A 25589-nucleotide genomic window follows, 5' to 3' on the forward strand; every position below is an offset into this window, starting at 1 on the left:
CGGCGACGTGAGGTACGCGTAAGCTGTCTAAAGGAAGTCTACGGAAGGTCACGGAAAAGACGTCTGTGAGACCTCTTGCAGTAGACGTCCTGCGTGAATTTTCGCGTGCTGGTGAAGAGAACAAGAACTCTTCCCAAGAAGTCACGCCACGTCGGAGAGAGTTGAAACAGAGAGGCTGGCGACCGGCGTCACTCCCAGGAGAAATACCTCCGTGCCAAGAAGAAATAAATGTTCCAAGACGGGACAAAAATATAGACAAAGCGGAGCGAGCCGAAGGCGAGATTCTTGCGAGGCGTCCGCAATGCCCGAGTCGGCGTTCACGAGACAAGACGGCCGAGCTCCACATCATCGCCCGCCGCCGCCGCCGCCGCCACCACGACCACGCCTCGACCCCCGGAACGAGGGGGAGAGTGAGAGGGACCTTCGGCATCGGCCGCAGACCTTCCGCTGCCCAGACCTCGGGGTCGCCAAGAAGGAACGGCTCGATTCCGCCCCTGCGTTTCTCCCGTGTACCTGCATGCAGCCTCCGTGTGTGTGTCGGCGCATCAGTTTCTCAGTACCGCGTTTCTTCTCACTTAAGCATCCCTCCCCACCTTCTCTGGGTGATGATATTGTCGATGATATTATCGAAATGCTCACAAATGCCTGTGTAAAGCTGCGGAGCGGCTGGAGACGATTAAATGTACCAGCGTGAAGTACAGCTTATATACATGTGTCTGTCCCTCCCTCCCCCCCTCTCCCTCTCTCTCTCTGTGTGTGTGTGTGTGTGTGTGTGTGTGTGTGCGTGTGCGTGTGCGTGTGCGTGTGTGTGTGTGTGTGTGTGTGTGTGTGTGTGTGTGTGTGTGTGTGTGTGTGTGTGTGTGTGTGTTTGACAATATAATGTTGGTGTCTGTTCAGATTACACACTCCACACTTCTTTGGCTGAGTCGTTCGCTGTTCGATTTTGCAGTCACAAACCGTTCAACTAATAGGATGCGAAGGAACAGGACGTTACCTTATTTTACGGGGCAATGGCCATGCGAGGAAACGCGAATGCTGTGTGTCGACGGGTGTCGATCGCATTAGCAGGTGTGAACGTCGATAACCTTGAGTCACTGTTCGGTCGCCAATCGCAAATGCTCGCACGACTCACAAGAAAAGCGTCAGCTCTTTCCGCGAACTCATTCAATTAATACTCACTAATTGTGCTGACATTAACCGGGCCCTTACCTTAAGTAAACTTATACTCCGATATCACGTGTATCCAATAAAGCCCTCAACTTGAACCAGAACTATATACAATTTCTCACAGTTTTTATTTTTTAGCAAATTTTTTTAATATTCGGAAAACCGGAAGTGCTTCGAAGAGAAAGAAGAGCAACACTCACTGCTTGCGCCAGCAATAAGGAAAGAAAGAAAGAAAGAAAGAAAGAAAGAAAGAAAGAAAGAAAGAAAGAAAGAAAGAAAGAAAGAAAGAAAGAAAGAAAGAAAGAAAGAAAGAAAGAAAGAAAGAAAGAAATAAGAAGAAAAGAAAGAAAGAAAGAAAGAAAGAAAGAAAGAAAGAAAGAAAGAAAGAAAGAAAGAAAGAAAGAGAAAGAAAGAAAGAAAGAAAGAAAGAACAAGTGACGCGCGCCCAAGAAACCGAACACCGTTGATGGAGGGGAGCATAGCATCCGACGGTTCTGGAGGCTGCTTACGCGCGAGGAAACGCGGCACACAGCAACACATCTCCCCCCTCGACATCGCACGTCGACGAGAAGGTGGTTGGTTGCATGCGCGATTCACCGGGCCGTGGCAGTTTCCGAACTGAAACAAACCTCGCACACGCCACATTGTCGGACCCATTGGAAAAGAAAGGCACCGCCACCTCCCATACCTAGCCCGGCACTCCGTAAACGCCAGCCACCACGGCCTTCTTGCCATCTCCCCGAAGGAGAACGCATTCTCTCGCCCACTCAGGCAAAACGGGAAAACAAAACAGAAAAGAGCGTTGCCATTGTTCCTCGAGAGCTTTCCGTTTCTGCCCCGCTCCGCGCTTTCTTTTATGGCTCGCATCTTTATTTTTACGCATTATACCTCTCGTTGCGCATGCCCAGTCTTTTCTTCATCCTCAACGATACACAGCAATATAAGAAACTCCAAGCAGCTTGCGAGGCTGTCACATGTAAGGTGGGAGGTTTGCAGCTATCACTCCCGGCGTCTTTCCTTTTACGTTGCTGTCTGTACCCAGACATGGCTTTGTTCTGCTTTCTTTCGCGATATCGAGGCGTTTCTTCTGCAGTGAGCTTCGAGGAATCCTACTGAGGTGCGCCAGGCCTGTCTGTGTTCTCATCCCTCGCAGTATATATTCGAGGGGTGGCGTTTATATTCGTTCTGTTTATCGAACGCGACACAAAGTCGACAATTTACAGGTGCGGAGTGCAGAACGCAACGCTATACTATATATAACGTGCACGTGTATTAATGGGCAGCTCTTACGAAACAGCCGAGAGACATCTGTAAGGGCCTCGTTTTTTTTTCTTGTTTTTCTCTATTTTATTTATCTGCTGTTATTTCTCTCTCTCTCTCTCTCTCTTCTTTCTTTTTTAGTTCTTTTTTTTTTTGCATCTACCATCACCAATTGCAGCTATCGCTTGAACTTAAGGCACTACGTTAGTACACGTTTAGCGCAGAGCATTCCGCAGTTTATAACGACTGATGAAAAAAAAAAAAAAATGCTCGTCATTTTGTACACAGGACCAAAGCAACACCTCTATAGAGAAGACGTTCTAGAACTCTATTTCATCTGCTCCCCTTCGATATGTGACTTGTTGATGCCGGGAAAGTAAACACTTGCTACATGTAAAGTTACAGGTATATTTATTGTGCGTTTGTTTGAAGAAATTAGCAAGGCATATGTATACAGGTGCAAAAGCTTATTTGGCTAGCAAGCTTTGCCCACACCAATCTTCTGTGACGTCGCTACATCTAGACGTGAACGTGCCGAGAACATTATTAAACAACAGTACTCACTGTTCATTGTTATGCGTTGTTCGTCTGAAGCAATATGATCCACCTTCGGAATTTTCATTTTTCTTGAAACGTTAAGGCGAAAGCCTTGTGTATGCCTCAAGAGTAAGAAAGTCCGGCGGCATCGTGAACAAGAATCGTGCCAAAAGTCACGTGACCAAGTTATGACGACATCTGACGTCTTCGCCACCAATTGGTGGGGGAGGGGAAGGGGAGGGGCAGGGGACAAAGCAATTAACTGACAAAGTGAAAGCAATTTATTGAGTATCTCGCGAAAGCATACGCTTTTCACCTGCGATCTCCTTATAGTGTTAGCAAAAGGGCTGTCAAATTTCGCTGTATATGTACAGTCGGCGTCCAAAGTTTAGGCACTACGGGACTCAAGAAGAAGGTGAATATTCCCGCTGCTTCAAGACGGTGCCTTGCATTTTGATCTAACGCGCCAACAACATGTACTGTGCATTTCGAGCGACTACCGTCACACATTGCGGAGAAATGCAAAGATTTCTCAGACCTCATGGTGTTTAAACTATTGACGCCGATTGTACGAGTGACGTGTACTTGTTCCAAGGGAACGGTTTTCAAGACACACAGCGTGTACAACGTGCACGGTGTTAGGTATACGCTCAGGTTCGCGGCGGCAGATACACGTGCCTGTAAGTGAGCACCACGTGACTCAACAACGGACAACTCGCGACTCGACACAGTCATAAACGGAACCCACCTCCTTGCTCGCTTCAAACGGGCGTGTCGGCCGCTGTACGCACGAACACACTTTTCCCTAGAAAATGGTTTCGCGCAAAGGGCATGCGCTCACCTCGTCACGGCATGTAGAAATCGCGAAGCCTTCACGCGACTGGAAGTCAAAAGCCAACACAAAATATTCACACACGTGGAATCGGGTACTGCCAGAGACTAGCTCCCCAAGAGCCGGCGATGGGCATGGGAATGATCGAGAAAACAAACAAAGAAACAAAACGGAAGAGAAATTCAAGAGGAAGAAAAAAAAAACTCGAAGAGATTCCGGAGACGGGTCCTAATGGTTTCCGACGTCTGTGGCGACTGACGATGGCATCATGTTGGCCCGCATGCAAGGCGCACAGTCGCCAGGTCAGGAGCGTCACGGTGCTGGAAAACCATGCGCCGTCGACCCTGCCCCCTTCGGCCGCTAATGGTAAGCAGGAGGATCTCCTCAGCCAAGCCCACCACTCTGCAGTGCGTGTGTGTATCGGAAGCGTGCAGGTATATATGTATACACCGCTTGCTGCTACAGGTGTGTCTTGAACAGTGCACTCTTTCTGTCTGTATGGGTGCAGCGGCGGGGTGATCGTTTGGGTGAGGAGTGCTCAGTCTGGAGGACGAGATAGAATGTTGTCGAGACCCGTTCCTCCATGATATGAGGTGACGATAGGCATCAACAAGTGAAGCGTCGGGGCATGAGTTGCAGCCTATATAGTGCTGTAAGACCTATCCACGAAATCAGCATATATACAATTTTAAGTACTCTTCTAGACCGACCATGCAACTTCGAATTGGGTCAGTGCATCGCTCCTATTGATCTTGTAGTTGAGGTAGTCGAGCCTGATTCGGCGAATGCATGTTTCATCTTGCCTGCTATATCCTCCACTATTAAACCTCGAGATTTAACAGTCGGACTCTCCTGCATGTGCACCACGTGTAACGCTCGGGAGGACTTAAAACACGTCATAATTTTTCCCGTTACGATGCAGAGTGAAGATTCTGAAGCAAGCACTACAATTGGAACGCGGCTTGAGCTTGGAGCTGCGGCACGTCCTCTGCCCGTCACGGGCCACAGGCTCTGCTGAAGGCGTGGTTGGTGTTCAAGGACTGAACACCTAAACAAAACATTATGTATTACTCTTTTGCATATATATATATGTGTGTTTGTGACTGTGCAAATTACTTTGTGTTTATGTGATCGCTGTGTATGCCACAGTCATCACCTGACACATAGAGCAGCAAACCAGGCGATAAACCAGGCCTACGTCTTCGGGGTTACCATTAAAAGTTGCTGTGTATATGTATCTATATGATCAATCATGCACAAGCGGGCTTTACACTGTTTGCAACACGATGGGAATTTCGTTTTTATATATATATATAATGGCATCTGTGGTCGTCAAACGGACTCCCTCGCGACTTTACGAGCGCTTGGGGAAGTACCATGATCGATGACCTGTCAACACGCCTGTTTCAAGTGACCTTCTGCACACTGCGGATACACACGTGCGCGCTTCCTTTTGTACAGGTCTCTGATATTTTCGTGGCCCCTACGCCAATTATACCCATCGTCCGAACTATAAGCACAGGAAAGAATTCCTGGCCACGTTCCATCTTCCTCTTTTGTACCAACCGCCGCCTTTTCCCTCGAAAGGTGCCGCCCTGAAACGTCGGTCTTATTAATTCAGTTTCTTCCATGTCGTGTTTTATCGTACGATAAATATTCCCATCTTGCACAACGAAGCATGCAGCTCTATATGTCTCACGGTGAACTCCCGGCAGACCTAATAATAATTGCTTCGGTTTTACCTCCCACAACCACGCTGTGATCATGAGAGACGCCGTAGTGGAGGGCTCCAGAAATGTCGACCACTTGGAATGTCTTAAATTGCACCTAAATCTAAGCACACGCCTCCATCGAAATGCGGCCGCCGCGGCTGGGATTCGATACCGTCACCTTCGGGTCAGCAGTCGAGCACCATAACGAGTAGACCACCGCGGCGGGTACCCGGCTGTCCGGAACAAAACATGTCGTTTTTATAGACAAGCTAATGGTTGGCGGTTATTATCATTTTGGGACACTATAGACGCCTCGGTAAACCATGTGGCTACGTTAGCTCTCCATCCACGTGCTCCTCCGCAAACGCTGACGTGCAGGAACGCCGTCCTCCCGGATGAAAATGTCGTCATCGCCGCTTCAGCGCCCGCGAATGCAAGCGAACAACGGTCGGGCACAAAGAGACCCTTTCCACCTTTGTTGCTGCCCTCCCTTCGTCACTCGCTCTGCCTTGTGCCAAGAAGACAGCAGCAACGGAAAAGGACTCCTGCTTAGAACGTGGCCAAAGAAAAAACGTCATGCAACGGCTATACGATGAAGCACTTCCATGGTATGGACCACGGGCAGCGCTTCCTTAGGAATGCAGCTGACCATCACGACTCGGAAACCACGCACGAGAGGCCAGGGTATATAGTCCCACAGACCCACTGGTCTGCTCTGACGAGACTGCGAACAACGAAAGCGAATGGGAGGGCACCGCGAACAGGAAGGACACAAAATAAAAAAAGCTGCCGTTTCCACAAAGTCAGGGTCGTCGCCTATTGCGCTAGACGGGCAAACAGCACAAAAACAAGCATGAAAATGGAAGTGCCGGCACAAAGAGTGAGGGAGAGAGTGAAAAGTCTGGACGGATGCGCCGGAACGGTTATGGTGCGCTGGGCCTTTTCCAGGCGTCGCTAATCGTCCCGCGCACTTTATACGCCAAGTGTGATGCGGTCGGAAATGGCAGCACGCCTCCTCCAGTCTCGACTATACGCATATACACACAGAGACACACACCGTTACTCAGAACCGAGCATGGCACCATGAACGCATCCCGTACGAACGACACGACTCTCTCCATGAGATGCATGGACCGCTTTTTGACCTGCAGACCGGCGGGTCGTTGATGGCGCATTTATCGAGCAAAAGCATGGTTCTTCTGCACACCGGTAACGCTTCTTTTTACGGACACTGTGAGCGTTCAATTCAGCACTTCGCCAAGAGGTGCGCTTCACACATTTGATTGCATAGGGCGCCCTAAGATTGCACAATACATCTGCGAATGTCAGTAAAAGCTTGATGCTCGCGAATTGGAGATTAGCCGAGTTCAAAAATTCACACGGCCCCTTGTTTGGCTAAAATGACTGCAACGCGAAAGCCATCTTGTCCCCCCCCCCCCCCCCCGCCACACACATACACACAAGAAAGTTTTCTGCATCTCACCTAGTTTTGCATTACCTCAGTGATCGGCCCACCATGCGGTGATTTCGCGCAATGACGTCATCATGTGACATCATACTGTGTGAGGTCCAATTTTGGCGGTTGGTGACGCCGTGATGAATACTGATGGCGACATCATGAAGCTATGATCTCTGGTCACTTGACATTTTGCATCGTTCGTGTTGACAGTCACACCCTTATGAAAGAAAAAAAGAAGGTCATTTGACTCTTTTTTTTTTGTGTGAGTCCTGACTTCCACGTATATGACTACCTTTAAAGAGATACGTGAACTTGGAGATTTTGTACTCTCGTCGGAGAGTCGTGTGGCCCAAAAGGGAATTAACGCGTTGCTTTAAAGAGAGTCAAATACGTGACGAGTCAAGAATAACGGAACTCCTCTTTTTTTTTTTTTTCCTAGCCGTGCAGTGCATCAGACAGAGACCTCCCCTTTTCCGATTTAAATAAAGTAACCACCCATCGGTTTATTGGATACGTTTTCTTTTGTCCAAAAGGCGCATCGTTATGCAGCGCACAAGTTATCCGACAAGGCGTAAACAGTGGCACCTTTTCTGAGAAAGGCAAAGCCGTCGACACGCGCGCGTCCATTCGACAGTAGCTTATCTTAATCGGGGCAGATAAGTAGCCGCGAAGAACACGCACACGTTCGAACGTGCGACCATCCCGTGCGACGGAAACGACTCAATCGCGGCCGAGCCGAACTTCGGCGACTCGACCGGAATACGCAACGAGCTGGAAGTGCGACCCGATGCAGCGGTGAAAAAGAAAAGAAAGAAGAAAAGGAATGAATAGAAAAACTTTAAACGACGGCCAACACACACGAGAAAGCTGTCCGGTGTTTCACGCGATAGAAGGCGTCGTCGTTGGTGCGAAAAAAAAAAAAAAAATACACGGAGGGAAGAAACCTGTCATGTGATGAAGAAAACAATTGTTGGTTTTCGTTGCCTTTTATTTTTTCAACAGCAGACTGATAATATAGAGGCAATAAGGCGTGATAGCAATGTGCAAGGTGATTCGTTTCTGAATGGCAAGTGGGATGTCCCCCCCCCCCTCCCCCCAATGTTTGTGTGCGCAGTTCCAGGCCATATATGGAACGTGGCGAACTCGTGAACGACATAGACTGGCGCTGTCGTTTATGTTTCTTCCCTTTGTCTTCGTTCTTGCGCTGAACATAATTTGTATGTGAAGACATGTACCAACTATAATCCACCAGCGGATTCTTCTAGAACTCATGAAGTCGGTATTCCCTGCTGCGCTGTGCATTAGACGCTCACTGGAATCGGACTAAATTGAATATTACTTATATTGACCACCTCGCTACAATTATCACCATCATAATCAGTCATCATCCTAAGGTCAGACATCCCCCTCCACGAAAAAAAAAAAAAGGTTTCCGAGCCTGATAAGGAATTGCATTTTTCTATTCATTTTAGAGGCACTTAATATAGATGTTTCTAACACTGAATAGAGTCAATGTACTTGTGGCAAGGGCGCCAACGGTCAGCTTTACTGTGAATGATTAACTCGTTTGCACAGGTCTGACATTCTTAAAGCGACCCTGCAGCGCATTTTATCTTTCAAGTGAGATTTCTAGCACAAAAATTGCATAGGGACAGTGTAAGGACGTAGACACGCAAGCGGCGCTATATTTCTTCTTATATTTGTACCGTTCTTGTGTAAATTTCGCGCTAAAAAGCTCAACAAAATTCAGACATGGCCAAACTTATGTTTTAAATTTTTTTTAATGACCGCATTTGATTTAAGTTTATCCCCGGCATCTCAAAAGACAACGAGCGAAATGAATGATGATAATTAACATACATGAACCAAGTTATGTGTCACAGAAACTCATTATACGAGCTAAATGAGGGTTATCCTTCAACCTTAATTTTTCATGGCCTCAACGCAAAGTACAGCGTCAGTCTAAGAACAAGGGTAAATGTATGGGCATAACACGCTTTTTTTTTTGCTAAGTTTCATATTTGTTTATTTGTCTAGTCTTTTCCTAATGCACTTAAGTGATCAATACAGCATGCGAACGCCGCACAGCGCACATCACATTTCTTGCACACTTTAATTCAGCGGCCGAGATGCGCTGCGAATACGTCACATACATTAGGGCCCACGTGCACGGTGCTTTCGAACCACACGCGAGTTTAACATTATTACTGCCTTTGATGATACACTGACAACACTTACAGGCACTGAATTACTATCACGAGATGAGAAACGCTCAAAGAAAATGAAAGCATAGCTTTACAGCCATGCATGCACTTGCAGCCTTCAACACTTTCTCGACCCGGACCACATAGGTGGCGCTTACCGGAGGGAAGTGCTACATACTCGACGCCATGTCAGGGCAGCGGAGGTGGCGTGCGCTAGCAACGAACGGCTATCGCTAATAATAAAGAACGCCCCGTAATGCAGTAATTACAGTGCGACGATTCGAGCCGCAATTAATCGCCCGCAACAATCGGCGCGCCCTCCTCGCCACTTCAACTCTCTCGCTCTGCCTCAATGGAGGCTCTTTATACACCCTCCCCCAACCCCCACGGCCGAAGAAAGCCTCCACGCGTGCAACGTGCAACCAACAAACAAAATAGAGCTCGTAAAGAAAACCCGACACGAACACCATTGTTTGCCAAGAGCCGCCGTCGAAATGATTTGCACACGGCACCACCCACAGCTGCCTTTCTTTTGATTGAAGTTGTATATACGTGTGCGCCCTGTTTAGTATCTACCTCATCACCCATTACAAACCCCTTTACAATATGTCCAGTAAAGCGGGTTTGCCTTGGCTTCTCCGCAGAGCGATCTTGATCCCTCCGTTGTTTATTTGTGATATGTAAACAGAAGCGCTACCCGTCACGGTGGTCTAATGGTTACGGTGCTCGACTGCTGACCAGAAGGTCGCGGAATCGAATCCCGGCCGCGCCGGCTGCATTTCGATGGAAACGAAATGCTACAGGCCCGTGTACTTAGTTTTAGGTGCACGTTAAAAGAACCCCAGGTGGTCGAAATTTCCGGAGCCGTACAATACGGCGCCCCTCATAATCATAACGGGGTTTCGGGGTGTGAAACAGCAACAATTAAATTAAACGGATGCGCTACGGTAAATTAGCTTAGCCTTACAAAAGCCTTTATTGAAACACTTTTGCGTTTCTTCTCGCGACCTCTTATTCATTCCGTGAAGTTTTACTCAAATAAAATTCAACGTCATGCATATTCATCTCAAAGGCCCTAGACTGGCACATGAGTTCGTTCCACATATACATGTCGTTCCTATATGGGGATATCGATCGGAAAAACCAAGTGCCACAAGTTACCGTTTTGCTCAAATTGTGCACCGAAACGCCAGCAGCAGTGGGTCACTTGTGACCAGGCACATATATGTTAGAGGTACAGCCGCGGCCACGTCTGTGTATAGCGCGCGAGCAGCCGGCCGCTCTTTGCGGGGTGACACCTTGCGGCAGTTGCGGCCTCTGACGTGGTGTCCCTATAGGAGCATGCGCGACCTTATAGACAAGCAGACCTGCTTCGCATGAGTGGCAACGTTGAAAAGTGCGCTTGTTTAACCGAAGTTGCACGCTCCCTCAGGGCGCGGTCAGCACCTTGATTCCGAAAGAAGACACGTTGCGACTGATAACACGCGCCTCGATAACACGTTACGATTGTGTCAGGCGCGTGTTATCATTCGCAACGCGTCATCTTTTGGAATCGAGCTGCCGAAAGCGCCCTGAGGGAGCGTGCATCTTCGGTTAAACAAGCGCACTTTTCAGCGTTGCCATTCGCGCAAAGCAGGTATGCTTGTCTATAAGGCCACGCATGCTCCTAGGGTAGAGTGTACTGTACCTAGGGACACCACGTCAGAGGCCGCAACTGCCGCAAGGTGTCGCCCCGCAGAGCGCGGCCGGCTGCTCGCGCGCTATACACAGACGTGGCCGCGGTTGTACTTTCTCGTGCTCGGCGTACGTTTCTGAATTCAATAGAAATCTTTAAGACGAGCGGTCCATTTTCTCACCGAAAAGTTCACAAACGCACTCTTTTGCTCAAGTTGTGTACACTGTTTGAATCGTAACATCTCACTTCATACGTAACTACTTATTACCGCACACGCGTTTTTTTTTCGTCTTTTGTTGTTTTTTTCCGCATACTGCTAGCAGGATACGGTCCAAGTATAACTTTTGTATACTGCAAAGATGAGCTTGTCCAAGCTTGCTCATTTTTCTCTCAGGTGTTCTTATCTCTTTAGCGTATTGCAATTAGATAACCCGAACGCATTAGCAATGAGTTCAAAAGTCTCTAAAAAGCGAGTTTCCGAAGCCTGCTTTAATGTGCGTGAGAAACTTACTTCGTGAGTGGGCGCGCGCGAGATAAGCATTGGAAGGAAGCGGAGCGGCAACTTGGCCGGTCAACTTGGGCGCACCGATACGCATCTTCATCTTCTTCCTACCCGCACACGGTGAATTTTCTTTTTTTTTTCTCTTCTCTTTCGTGTATCCATTCCAGACAAGCTGCCGTATGCGAAGCACGTTTCGCCTTACAGGCGACAAGCATGGGAGAGATCGTCTCGCACGACAATAACAAACGCCCATTGTTCTTCAGCAGAAGCCCTCGCGTGGCTTCTGGACAACTTCCTTTACGGCTAAACCCATCTCCACCCCGCTCTCTTCCCAAGATGCTCGCACAAGCAAGGCCACGCAGAGGACACTGGGATGCTTTATATATAAGCTTACAAAGAACGGATGCTTTCAGACTTTTTGTTAGTGTTTTTTCAATCCAGGTTCCCTGGACCACTTCCAGTAACGTCTCCGAACCAGCATGTGGTCAGAAACATCGTAGTAGGCGCCATGGACTTTAATTTATTATTTTATTTTCTTGTTCAATTTTTTACTCTTACTTTTCACACGATTTGAAATACACAATGTACGCGTCTAGAATCACAACCAGTGGATATAAGGGGATCTGAATACGTGTACCTTGCGTCAGTGCAATTAAACGTAAATAACCTTTGACATACACACGCCTGTACACGAGAACGAAGAGTAAGCCGTAACTTCGGACTCTGCTTTGTCACAAATTACTTATCAGAGTGTTATATAACCGAAATTCATGCTTACTATAAATATATAGCGCAAGAATTGACATCAAGCTAATGACGGATCCACCATGGTGCGCCTGAGGTCTCAATATTGCGAACAAATCGGGAGTTATATACGCTTAAACAAAAAAATGGGAAGGGTTCTTTACGCCTTCGCCTGAGATAGCTTGAAGGCGAAAGCCATCGTATTTTTCTTCTCAGTCAATGTATTGATCATTCACTACCCCCCGCCCCCTTCCCTAAAGCTTTATGCACCTAACGTCGTTCTGCCCTGCCTCCACGGTCGGAGGCACTGCAAGCTTCCTGTACCTCACCTGGTTTTGCACTGCCTTCGAGATCGGCCCACCTCTGACCATGCGACGATTTCGTGCGTTGACGTCATCGACCGAATGTTGACTTCACAAAGCGTGAGACCGGAAAAAATGTACCGCACCGAAAACATGACCCTCGGGATGCGCCCAATTCACTTTCTGTTGGCCACGGCTGTTTCTCGACTAGATATCTATCAACAAACAATTACCGCCGCGCTTATAATTACGGAACCTTCATAGTTCTCGGACGTCATCAGATCTTCGTTCCTCTTTATTTCCCCGTACTGCATATTACTTGTACGTCCCTTGATATGCCCCCAGTTTACGCATATTACGCTACATTAAAAAAATCACAGCATATCCACGGAGTGAATGATGATGAGTGGGCGAAGCTGCGGAGGTTCATCGGTAAACCGTGAATCTTCCGTGAATCTTCCGTGAATTCTGCCCAGTACATCATCACCGACGTGAGATCGGGCGCGTTTATACTAAAGGTTCGATGAGTTATGACGACTTGCAGCTCACTTTAATTTTACATGTACGCTGTGAATTTTCATTGTTTAGAAAACCATTGCTTTAGAAAACATGTGGTGTCTTTCGTTAAGCATCTGGCGTCTTTTCGCTTTGCTTTAGAAACATCTGGCGTTCTTTCGTTTTGCTTTTACAAAACATCTGGCGTCTTTCGTAGGTTTATTTCATAAATCAACGGCGTTTTGAACAAAATTTTTATTGTTTAATCACGCACAGGAGAAATCTCACCAGGCACTACCTTGGAGGTAAACAATGGCTGCTAATGGGAATGAGAGACAGAAGAAGTCGGCTTTTAGCTAACACTTACACTTCTGCTTCTACTAACGTTTCCTACTGGAACATGCCAATGGCTGCTAATGGGGAATGAGAGACAGAAGAATTCGGCTTTTAGTTAACGCGCACGCTGCGAATTTTTTATTGTTCAACAACGCACAGGAAAAATCTCCCACCGGCACCACCTTGGAGGTCAAAGCGTAAGACTTGTTACGCACTACTACTACGACTACGACTACGAGGGACGAACGGGTGCCGCCTTAAGGAGCTTCGCCCCTAAAAGAAGAAAGGTGCAAACAACGTCAACAGTTTTCACACGGCGCAGCGGCTACAATAAGCAAGGATGTGAGTGATGTTCAATTAAGAAGCTGTATAGCTCGACCGCTGCTCTGTACCTTCGGGACCTCCCGCTGTGCCCATAAGGGGGCTCTGTCAGATCCCCCGTCGAGTGCCACGACGTGGCACGGTCTTCGCGTGAAGAAAGAGCTTCGCGCGAAAGTACCGCTCGTAAGCGGCCTGTCAGCGACCTCGGTAAGCACTACCCCTCACCCTTCGTCATCACTTTACCGGTACGGAAGCCGCGTAGTACGTTCCATCATTAAACAAAACAAAAAGCCAAACAGAAAGACACGTAAGCCTTTTTTTTTTATCTACTCACGCGTATACATATATATATATATAGAATGCGCTCTGCTCCCTCGATCCTTTTCTATAACACCACGCAAGGCGATGGGGTGCATGCTAATTACCCGGTGGGATGACGCTAAAATTGTGACGCCAAGAACCTCGCGATGACATGAACGCGAAAAGTGTTATCGGCGATGCGAGCTCCTTATTTATTTATTATTTATTCAAACACGTCACAGGTTCACATTCGAACATTATGTGACGGGGGATATTCAAAATATGCATGAGCAGAGCACGGAGCTAATGTTCTCGTTGCGGAACAGCGCAAAGAAGTACAAAACACCAAAGAACAGAAAAAGACACAAATTTCAGTTTCTGTCTTTTTTATGTCTAATATTGAAATTCTTTCCGCATAATTTCCCATTATCTCCGTGTAGGCGTCATTATGACGTCACGAAGTTTTCGTTGTTTCCGATTGCCGTTTGACTGACAGGCAAAATGGGCGTTTTTGGCCCAAAGGGAACGTATTCTAGTTCACTCACAAATACGTCACACTTGCACATACAGTATACCCATGATGAGATGTCGTCGAGCTATAGGAACATCTGCAAGTTAAACAGCACGAAATACGAATAGATGAGAAACGCGCGCCCACAGGACCAGTGCTGCTCAGTGTTGGCACAGGATCATGCAGTGCTGATACAAACCAGTGCTGCAGGACTATGCTTCGCACACACGGACCAGTCTGCATGCTTCTTGTGTCTTTCCATTTCGCCATTTCGTACTGTTTAACTCGCAGATGTCGCACCAACTTGCCCAAACCAAACACTCCTATATTAATATCTCTACTGGAGCCAACTTTCCCTGAGCCTGAAAATGGCGAATACGGAATAAGAACAAAACGGAATAGAGTTACGTTATACCGACCCTTATCGCGTAAAGACGATCTATAGCAGCGTGCCCGACATGAGCAGCAAGGCCGATCAACAAGTGGCCATCATCTGCTTGTTCGGCCGCGCTGCCAAACCAGCTGGCCTCATTGGCCTCAAGAAGGATGCTACAGAACACCGGCACACATATACACGACCTGGCACACTCTCAGAGCCAGACCGAGCAGCGCATAACACGTGTTCTGCGTGCACTGAGCGTGATCGATGAGCCACTATAGCGAGGGCACGCAATCCATCGCCGACGTGGACTATGGGGGCAGAGCGGCCAGCATTCATCGCGCTTCTGCTGCACCCACAGCCAAGGTGGACCGTGCACAAACGACCACTGTGTGTGCGCGCGCGCACTTGCTTGCCAGAGGTTTCTCTCCGCCATATGCGTACGCGCCTGGGGTTGGGGATGGCCACTCCTCCCCCCCCCCCCCTACCGTCTCTGAAAGGAGGGTCTTAAATCTGCCCCATACCTTTAGGATTCCGCAGAACTCATTCGCAATATTCTGCCTCCTCGCGCTCCGATTTGTTGACAATTAGCTCTCACGCTACCGATTGCTAGCATCCTGGTTAGCTCATCTGGTAGCGTGACAGCACATGAAAGGCGTTGGTTCCGGATGCGATCCACGGAGCAAGACGAATTTTTCTTCAACTGGAGACTTCCCTTTCTGTTAAATCTGTATGGGGGGGGGGGGGGGGAATTTCCTTGCGGCTTCGTGCTAGAAGCTGGCGGTTCCCAATTATTCATGTCATACCTTCGCTCAGTCGGGACAATGTTTAAAGCTCAGGGTTATGGCCATGCAGGTTTTCGAGGATAATGACAGCCTATAGGACCCCTGATGTTGCACTTCAAGAACTGGCCACTGTACAAGAACTGCTTACCTCGTACCTTTACACCCAGAAATCCGTGGACCAAAGGCAGGCCTTCGTGGGAAGCACGTCATCGCTTCAATTTCATTTTTTTGCATTCAGTTGTGAGCTTGTTTTAAGGGGGCCATGCCCTTTAACATGGCCCCCTTATTGAAGTGCCCTGCTCACGCCTGTACTTACTACTGGACACACGTGTGCCCCTTAAAATGCAGTTTCCACACGAGTGTCGAAACAAGACAGAACTTCGTGGAAAGACGCATGTAGGCTTAAATAGATTATAGAAGTCGTCGAGCAACGACATGGCGCCACTGGAGCCAACGTTCGGCCACGGGGCTTGCCTTTCGTAAGGGCAGGGTCTGCCTTCCTTAGCAGTGTAGTTCAAGAAGGAAAACACTGCTCCGGACATCAGGTGCTCCCCTGACGAAGACAAGTCCGCTTGTAGAAAAGTTGGATCAACGATATTCCCTGTTCGAGCAAATGCGACATATTTGTGAGCGAACTTGTAGAATACTTTTTTGCAAGGGCTTTCGATCCCGAACAAGCAACTATCTCGATGTGTACACCGCGTAGGAGCTCCACGACATCGTAGAAGAGTCTGGTGCTGGGCCTGTTGTTGTTCGTGAAGTTTTCTCGTCTTGTGTATGTGTCCTTCAAGGCTCGGTTCCTCATTCTCTCAATCTCCACGTTATAAAAAGTACTTAGTTCCGTTTTATACCAACCGCCATTGAATGTTGACAAAGCTCTCCGACGGCTATAGGTATATGTATAGATGATTATCTTTCTTAGGCTGAAGAACTTGTTTAGGCACATTTCTGCCAGCAATGCCTTTTCCTGAGCGCCCCAGCTGGCCATGTTTAAATTCTGGGGTGTTACGTGCCGAAATCACGACGTGATTACGTCGCACGCCGTACTGCTGGGACTCTGCAATAATTTTGACCACCCGGGGTTCTTTCACGCCTGCCTAAATATGGCAGTTCAGAGCTGTTATTTGCATTTCGCCCACATGTAAATGCGACTGCTGAGGATGGGAATTGAACTCACACCCTCGCGCCTGCAGCGCCACACCTTAGCCTCTAAGCTGCCACGGCGGGTAGCTGGCCATCTTGGCCAGCTTGGGCCACAAGCTGCCGCAAGTTCAGCCACAAGCTTGCTGCCCAATTTCTGGCGCCCAACATGGGACCAGCAACAGGATCCTCATTGTTGGCAGGTATGGTGCGAGATTAAACAAATCGTCTATTCTGTGCGACAAGCGGGCTATACAAACGTGAAACGATTTGATAAGCATAATGAAATTTCATTTGTAAGAGGTCGGCGTTAACAGAGAAACCGCTCAATGACCACGTATCGACAGCAGCCACAATCACCCAGAATAGTATCTAACGATTAAGTGTTTTCGAACATTCACGGTTTTGTAAAGGTTACTATATTTAGCATGTGCATATCAGTACGTCTTTGCATAAGGGAACGACGTTGGGCTAGTTGGTGTGCGTGACGTTGTTGTCATTCACTTCAGACGATGTCTTTGCATACCACGCCAATGAAAGTGCAGGACGTGATCTCTGGCGTAGCCAGAGGTTGGCGGAAGGGGGGGGGGGGGCGGAGGTCACATCCCCGAAATTTTTACATTTTGTGTGTGTGTAATACCAGCGCACACAGAAAGACACACAATGAAAATTTTAAATTTCATTTTCAGGAAAACTAAATGACTTGCAGTTGTATATGCCACAGATCATTACAGCGCAAGAGAGAGCATATATTGAAAACATGATTCTGATCAGTGGACGTCGAAAATACGCCGGAATTAGCTCTTTAAAGATAGACGTTCACATTAGATTAAAGACGCACCCTTGTTTCACGACTGTCGCACGTATCCTGACTAAGCTCTGTTTGAGGCGAACACCGTATGCAGTAAGCGCAGTGTTCGTGATGATCGACTCATCGACAGTACTCATCGACTGCATCGCTGAAACTCGTCCGAAATATACACCGCTAAATGTGTTTCGCCCCTCAAAGCGTCTTCATGCGCCCCCCACTGCCTCGCGAGCAACAAACGCTCTCGCGAAAAGCCCGCGCGAAAACCCGCCCCCCTCGTCCAGCCTGCACACAAACAGTATGCACACAATACACGCGGCATGAGACGACGCGTGTGATAGATGCGAGATGCCGCGCTGGCGCTGATGGCTCAAGGTGGACCGGTGGCGCGCCGACACCGCCGCCGCCTCGCGCATGCTGGTCGACCGCCGCGGCTACGGCCGCGCCAGGTAAACCGAGCACTCCCTAACGAGCCCGGCCCGCACCGCCCCTAATGGAGCCGTTTCTCAGAAGTCGTGTCGCACCTTGCTTTTTTTCTTTAGCCAACAGCGCCCAGCCAGAGAGGCCGCCGCCGCAAGATGACGAACACACACCACGGTGGAGCCGAAATATCTCCTCCGGGCGATGTCTGTACCGCATACACCACACAAACGCTATGTGGCCTTCCTTCCGCGGCCGCATGTGTATACGTGTCGATGAGATCGCGAAACAGACAGGGGGGAGGTCGGCCAGTAAGTTTCGAAACGAAAATCGAAGAAAAACATGGGTCGGCAGGGGGTGTGTAACACACCCGAAGTCGTAGGATGCTTGCAACCATTTCTCAAGAACAGCGTCTGACTACGAGGCACACTATGCCAGGGAGCGGGTATACAGAGGTAACGTGCGTCGCTGGTGGCGGAGAGAAACATGATACGAGCAGTTTGTTTTGCGTGGCCGTGGCGGGGAGATCCCTGCACGTCACAATTGCTGGAATGTATGAAAACGCCGACGTCCTTGCAAGAGCTGTGTGTGGCACGTGGTTACACGGAAATTGCTCTTGATGCAACAGAACCGGCTGACTTTAACACGTGGTAGGTATTTGCATACATAGACTTGTCATGGCCGACGCCTTTGGTTAAGAGAGCACACAGAATGTAGATATAACAAACCGGCGTTGCTGAAGTTCTATATACAGATGATGTCCCTTCGAGTACGAATGTTCTGCAACTGCGGACATGCTGTGATGGTGCGCAATCTACACAAGTCAGGTCGAACAGACACGAAGGCATTCTCTTCGAAACAATATTGGTTATATCTGTGAGCTTTATTGTTAATTTTTTTTTTTTGTGATGTTCTAACGCATCCTTATCATGGGACTTCCCATAACGTGCGGTACATGTTTTACACCTTTTCGCATATATGCCTGACGTTGCTGTCACAGCTGCTCGAAATGCGGCATTGCTTAGCGCCCGAATATACATCCTGCAACACATGCCACACGTGGTACGATACGCATCAAGGATCGCACCATATGTTATACTTGCCACAAGAGCATGCGCAACGGACGAACATCGCTGCACGTATATCTGGGGTGCTTCAATCGAAAACATTGTGGCCGGTGATGTTTCCGTTCAAGTAGGGTCGCTAAAAACACGTTTCTTGCCTAGGTTTTGCTTTTTCGAGATAGAGTAAAAGATATACCTGACCGGAAAGCAAAGTTGGGGGTAGGTTTTATAAATATAGTTTTTCATAGATATATGGTTTCAAAACCAGAAGTCTGGTAATGAAAAAAAAATGATGAGCGGCCCGCCTTGCTAATCTCCATTGGCTTTCGCAAATTACATAAGTCGCGGTTGCCTTTTACGTCACTTGAATGAGTGCGTTTACCATTCGCCCTACAGTTCGAAATGTAGTCAAAGTTGTGTTAGTCAGAAAGGATAGCCTTTCAAACACCTTGAAAAAAGACGAGAAAACGAAATCATTGACTCTTCTTTATTTAAACTATAAAACTCAATCAAATGGAAATATTTGGGAATGGAAATGACGCACAATATGGCAGAGTTAACAAAATACTGCTAAACTGTTCTATAAAAGTTCGATGTTTTGTGTTGTGTATGCTAAGCTAACATTCTGTTAAACTGATACATAAATCTGTCTCCTGTCTGTCATTTTATGTCTAATTGTTGTATCCATAGCATTTTGTTACGGATCCAGATGCTTATAAACATGCTTCTGTTTTACCATACTTCATTTAATGAAGTTCATTTCAGTTAAATAGCGTTTATATTTCGTGCCCCTCAACGTTGAGTGTGTGCATCTCCATACGCGTGCGACTAGACCGTTCTGACGCCATTCTTAAGCAAGAAGAGTATATATTCGCGGCATTGACCGACTCATTCACATAATCCGAAACAGAGAATTGGCGACATCAAGCAAAAGGCTATGCAAAAAAAATACCAGAAGGCACGTGGACCAAACATATACACACCCGTGATCATTGTCCGTGAAAAGCGGGTGTAGTGACAGGCTAACAACCGTCGCGCGCGTAATTCGCGTGATAAGTGAAAGAAGGAGCGGTACAAAAAAAAAAAAAAAAAAAAAAGGAAGCCGCAAGCCACAATGGCGCACGCAGAGTCAACAAGCGTCTCGATCAATGATCTCATTATCTCTCGCGCGCCTTTTTACCTCCCACCTAGGCAAACAAGCCATTTAGGCGTAATTGGGGCCTCGCGCTGGATAATCATCTTGTCGGGAGAGGTCAGCACCCATTCATGCGGTTGAAAAGCCGTAACTCTACGGCACATTTGCATGGAGGTTTTTTTTTTTCTTCTAATGCGCGTACGAATACATCCCCTTTCTTGCTTCTTCGGCTTAAATGCCGTTACGCTATGACGTATAAAGCTTCCCGGCATTTAAGCGTGAAACCGGGATGGATGATACGAGCTATACCTCTGTGAAAAGAATGTGCATGACACCTGCTGCCACTGTTCTCGTTAGTGTTTACTGACTGTGTTTATTATTGGTCCTTATAACACCTGCCTTCGTTATCACCACCCGTGGAGTTAACACGGAAGAAAATATGTGCCCTAAAGCGCTACCACAGGGGATGGATGGATAAGGCCAACTTTCTTGATAGGGCGGGGGCTCATGTGCCATTCCGTAACTATAGTATATGGTATTATCACCGTGAATAGCGCAATCAAACGGTATAACAGAAAGGAAGATGAACACGATGATATCATTGTCAAAACAGCATTTCGCCCTACGTTCCACTCTTTTTATAGCATATGGTAATGTGTTATACTTAGAGGAGGGCAAGGTTTCATTCCTGCCTCGATTTTAGACCAGCAGATAAAATCTATTACGTTATTTCTATACCCGACTGAAGAAGGACGCGCCCAGATCCGCCATCTGGTGGCACTCGTTCGCACATGGAAACACAGTGTGTCTACGTTTGCCTGAGCGCACATATTCCCATGCCACGTGAAGCGCCCGAGTGTTTCAAATCCATATGTCCATGTCGAAAGAAGCTCTTCAATGCTACTATCAGTGATGTGGTTTTGTTTTCCGCGAAGCTATAGCTTTCATGGGATTCCCACAAGGGATGCATTCCTATTTAGACTGAGCCGAAAGCGATGAATGTCCCTAACCACGATACTGAAATTGTTCGTGAACATCTTTTTTTTTTCTTTCTTTTTTTACAGCGCGCTGGTACCGAAACCGTTCTCTAAGCTAGGAGGTCTTGAGAGCGGCAGAAATATAAACGGTAAAATCTAAGTGGATGTATTGCAACATCAGCACAGTGTACGAAACTGCCAATATAAGGTCGCGTTTGCGTGACCAGGCGGCATTAAGAACGCACTTCGCGAGCTCATCAATTAACTTACTGAAGATTACGAAACTATATACATTATATATAGCTTACGCTTTCTTTTGCTGTCAGGGTTGGGCTTGCAGTCAATCACTTAAATGAATAGAACATGCTGAGCATTTTGCGCCCTGTATATTTCCAGATGGACAGTAATGACACAGACGCGGGCCCCGCGAGTATCGAAGAAGACGCGATATGTTAGAGCGATGGCGAACATGCGCCTATGGAGTACGATCCAACGTTTATAGTAAACGTTGGTACGATCGGCCTCCAACGAACGAAACCAACTCCAACAGTTTAATCATTTTGCCGGGAGAAGTCACATTTGCATTTGGTCATATTTCCATCGATGTAACATGTGCCAACTCTAAACAAGGACGAAGAGAAGACCGAGACCGAATGACGAATCAGTACCAACTCGCCCAAATGTCGGTTATCTACCAACTGGGCCTTCAGATACCTTTCCACGGGCACCCTTCGGTGGACGTCGTTGCTATACGCCATCTAAAGCTAAGGCCAAAGTGGCTGCACTAAATGTCTAAAGGTCAGCGATATCGTACCTCGAGGATACAAGCTCAGCGTAACGTTCGCTCCGAATGGACCAATGAGAATCACTCACCGTCCCTCGGTGGTGAAGGACACGGTCCACAGGGCCCACCGGGGTACGAGCTCAGGTACGGATGCGTCGGGTGCCCGCCGTACGAGTTGTGCAGGGGTCCGTTGTTGATGCCCGGAAACGGGTACGCGCCCAGGGGAGCCCTGGGCGGACCCTGCGTCTGGAACCCCGGTGGGCCGTCGTGTCCCTGCGCACCGGGCGGCTGGTAGCCTGGGGCGCGCAGAGGGTACGGCTGGTGCGGAGCGGGCGCCGCCTGTCCTTGCAGTTCCATGAAGGCCGACTTGTCCGGGTCCAGGGGGTCGGCCACCACCCCCGACATGGAAGTCGGGTAGGCGGCCGAGAAGTCCGTGAAGTTCAGCGTGGTGAGGCTGCTGCGGCCGACGTCGCCGAGGTAGTAATCCTGAACGGACGGCGTCGCGAAAGTACGGGTGTCGGTCGCCCCCTTGGCGCCGACTATCGGACGAGTCTTCCTTTGGTGGTTAGCCCAGGACAGCGGTCCGGGGCCGTGGTAGCCGAAAATGGCTTCGCGGGTGTCACGAAAGAGCGAGCCGGCCCACTCTTCTCCTTAGGACATCTGGTGTCGCAGTCCTTTGCCCTCTTCCTCGCAGGTTCCGATTGCGCGTGACGTTTTTGGCTCCTGGTCTGCACCCACACTACGCGAGCTAGACGGCGACGGTGGCACTCAACACAAACGAAAAGACAACAGTAATCTAAGCAGATGTTCCCGGTTTCTTCCTGGTGCCTGATCGGCGAAGACGTCCGCCCGGTCACCGCGTCACCGGTGACGATCGCGCCATCAGCAGCGTCGCGATTGGCACAGCAGCCATCTTCGGTTCCGATCAACGTTGTCCAGGAGGTCCGGTCCTTCTCTGGCTTCCGAGTCGTCGTCGATCAGGCGCAATTTCGCCACCACAAACGCGTGTCACAGCTTTTCGACGACGGGAACGGAACCTAAAGGAACACAAACAAAAACCACGTTCCACACTCCACTGACTCGTGACGGAGGCCGACGAACGTGCTCGCTGTGAGGGAAAAAAAACAACGGCGCAGCGCTCCGCGGTCGCGTGTTCACGGCTCGCTCTCGGAGCGCGACTGCGGAGCGAATGCGTTTTCCCGACGGCTTGCACGGCGAGCCTGCTTTCGCCCTCTCCATCCTCCGTGACAACGCCCTCTCCCTCTATCGAGGGCCGGCTCTGCCTGGAATCGCAGCGCGCGTTTCGAGTGGCTGCCGCGCCAGCGTACGCCACCGAACGGCAGGTACGGACCGCCTCTTTGCAAGCGCCTGCTGCTGCGACGTGGAGAAGAGACGCTCTCGTCGGCCTTCCCGCCTTTTTTCGCTCTTCTCCCCCCCCCCCCCCCCGCACACGTTGACGCTGCTGCGACCCTTGAAGGGGGGGGGGGGACGAAGCGGCGAGAGCATTAGTAGGTGCGAGCTAGCGCCTGACGGAGTGTATGTTTGTGCCGTATGGCCGCTTGTTTCGGCGGACGCAGGGCACAGCGTCGCGAGTCATATTGCTTGCAATGCGGAACCGGTTTCCGCCTTGGTCACCGAAGTGCGAAATACTTAAGTTCTCGAGGAAATAGTTGTCAAGGCAATCACTGGTTGTTTCGGATTAGATCGCGTGAGAGTTGCGTGAGAGTACACGAACCGCGAAGGGCTGTCGGCGTTTGAGGAGCGTTTGGTAACTAACTGTTAAGAGTGGGTCACGTTGATGACAGTATTTTTGCTGGGCCTCTTTTAAACCCCTTTAATGGGGTGTAATTGTCCCCGATATTGATAATTTTTAACCTAATTCAACTACCGCGTTCCCTCGCGCACTACCGACAATGACATATGTGCATATAACAACCCTGCCCTACCTCGTGGTATAAAAATGTGGAACGGGCTCCCTGACACCATTGTCAACATATATACGTGAGACAATGGCTTTTAGAAATGAACTTTGTTTCTTTCCTCATAGATTTCCGCATACAAGTGCTTCATCAAAGGAATTCATTTTATCTTACTGCTGTAACGCTACTAGTTTTCACTGTTTAATATTTTCTACATTTACGTTTTATTTTTGTATAAGTATAAAATATTTTTCTGGAGTGTGTTTCTTTTGCACATATATAAACCTTGTCATTGCCCTCCCGTGTTTTGCTGTGTTTATTTCCATTCTTTCAATGTCTTTTTGAATTCATTTTTTATGTTGTAATATTGAATTTGCTATGTCTTGTACCGTTTTCCAGTGCTTGTTTATTACTGTCACACACCCCGCTGACGCAATGTTCCGGACATTGGACCCCGTGAGGTATTTGTATAAATAATTAAATAAATAAATAAATAAATAAATAAATAAATAAATAAATAAATAAGTTGGCTGTACGATGGCTAATGTCGACTAACGTTTGGCTGTGTTTTCTGATGTCACAAATGAAGCATTGGCTTTATTAAACCTTATTTCAGCGATTAAATTGTGTACCAAGTCCTTTATGCTGTCTCTACATATCAGAGCTCGAAAGTGAAGCACTTAGTTCAACGTTGACGCTCTTCAGTTCCTTTCTTCTACTTACTTTTTCGATCACAAACGCTTACAGCTGTGCACCAATCATAATAAGCTAACATCGTATATGGCTTGGAGAAAATATGAGGTTTTAGTTAATTATCATAAAAAAAGCTTTTTTTTTTCAGTTCAGTTTTAACAGCGGAGTTGTTTAAGCCGACCGCTCGTCCTTGCCGAGCGAACAGAGAACTACCGCCATCATAAACCGACACGCGCTCTCTTCGTCATTTTCTTCCTCTTCGTCCTCTTCTTCATCTTTTGCTTCGCTCTCATAATACGTGCGTCTATTGGTCCGGCGTGGGATGCAATAACTCTGATGGTCGAGAGAACGAGTACAGAGAGCGAGAGAGGAAATGAAAGAGATAGAAAGAAAAGGAGAAAGAGAAGAAAGAATTAGACAAAGAGAGCGAGATACAGAAAGAAACAGACACAAATAAAGAGATAGAAAAAAATAAAGAGAGCAAGGCAGAAATAGAGAGGGAGAATCAAAGGAGAGAGAGAGAGAGAGAAAAAGAGATAGAAAAGAAAGAGGAAGCGACTAATAGAACAAGAGAGAGAAAGAAAGGGAAGGAAGAGAAAGACAAATAGAAATAAAAGGCAAGAAAAAAAAGACACAGAACGAGATGAACAAAGAGAAAAATAAAGGGAAGCAAGGCAGGCACCCAAGCTCCGCACTTTCTTCAGGCTTGGCACCGCTAGGGGGAAGTGCCTTAATTTTTTTCCATTTTCAGCATCACAATGCAATGATGCTGTGGGCAGTGGGCAAAAAGCCTCTAAATTGGGCTTGAAAGCGTTCACTGACCATCACATTTGACAGACGGTCGTACAACAGTGCAAAAGATTATGCAAACGTAGTATTGCACACAAGAATATAGATTAAACGATTAAAGAAAATACACATAAATTCCCAAGTGGACATGTTGACACAAGCACTACATTTCGACATTATTATTATTATTATTATTATTATTATTATTATTATTATTATTATTATTATTATTATTATTATTATTATTATTATTATTATTATTATTATTATACACACAAAGGAAATAGGTAGGGAACACGCTGACAACTACCACCTAAAAGAAAAAGAACAAAAAAAAAT

At 47.8% G+C, this 25589-nt stretch overlaps 1 protein-coding gene across 1 annotated transcript in view; it reads right to left on the reverse strand.

Annotated features, from left to right (window-relative positions):
* The window catches only part of LOC119401399 (homeotic protein distal-less), a 99477-nt gene extending 76435 nt beyond the window's left edge, over positions 1-23042 (reverse strand). The window contains exon 1 of the mRNA XM_037668177.2: positions 21939-23042. Coding sequence (XP_037524105.1) covers positions 21939-22254 — 316 coding nt within the window. The 5' untranslated portion in view covers positions 22255-23042. The remainder of the gene's footprint in view (positions 1-21938) is intronic.
* Between the last annotated feature and the right edge of the window lie 2547 nt (positions 23043-25589).

The sequence above is a fragment of the Rhipicephalus sanguineus genome, chromosome 8 (genome assembly GCF_013339695.2).
Source record: "Rhipicephalus sanguineus isolate Rsan-2018 chromosome 8, BIME_Rsan_1.4, whole genome shotgun sequence".
Classification (NCBI taxonomy): Eukaryota; Metazoa; Arthropoda; class Arachnida; order Ixodida; family Ixodidae; genus Rhipicephalus; species Rhipicephalus sanguineus.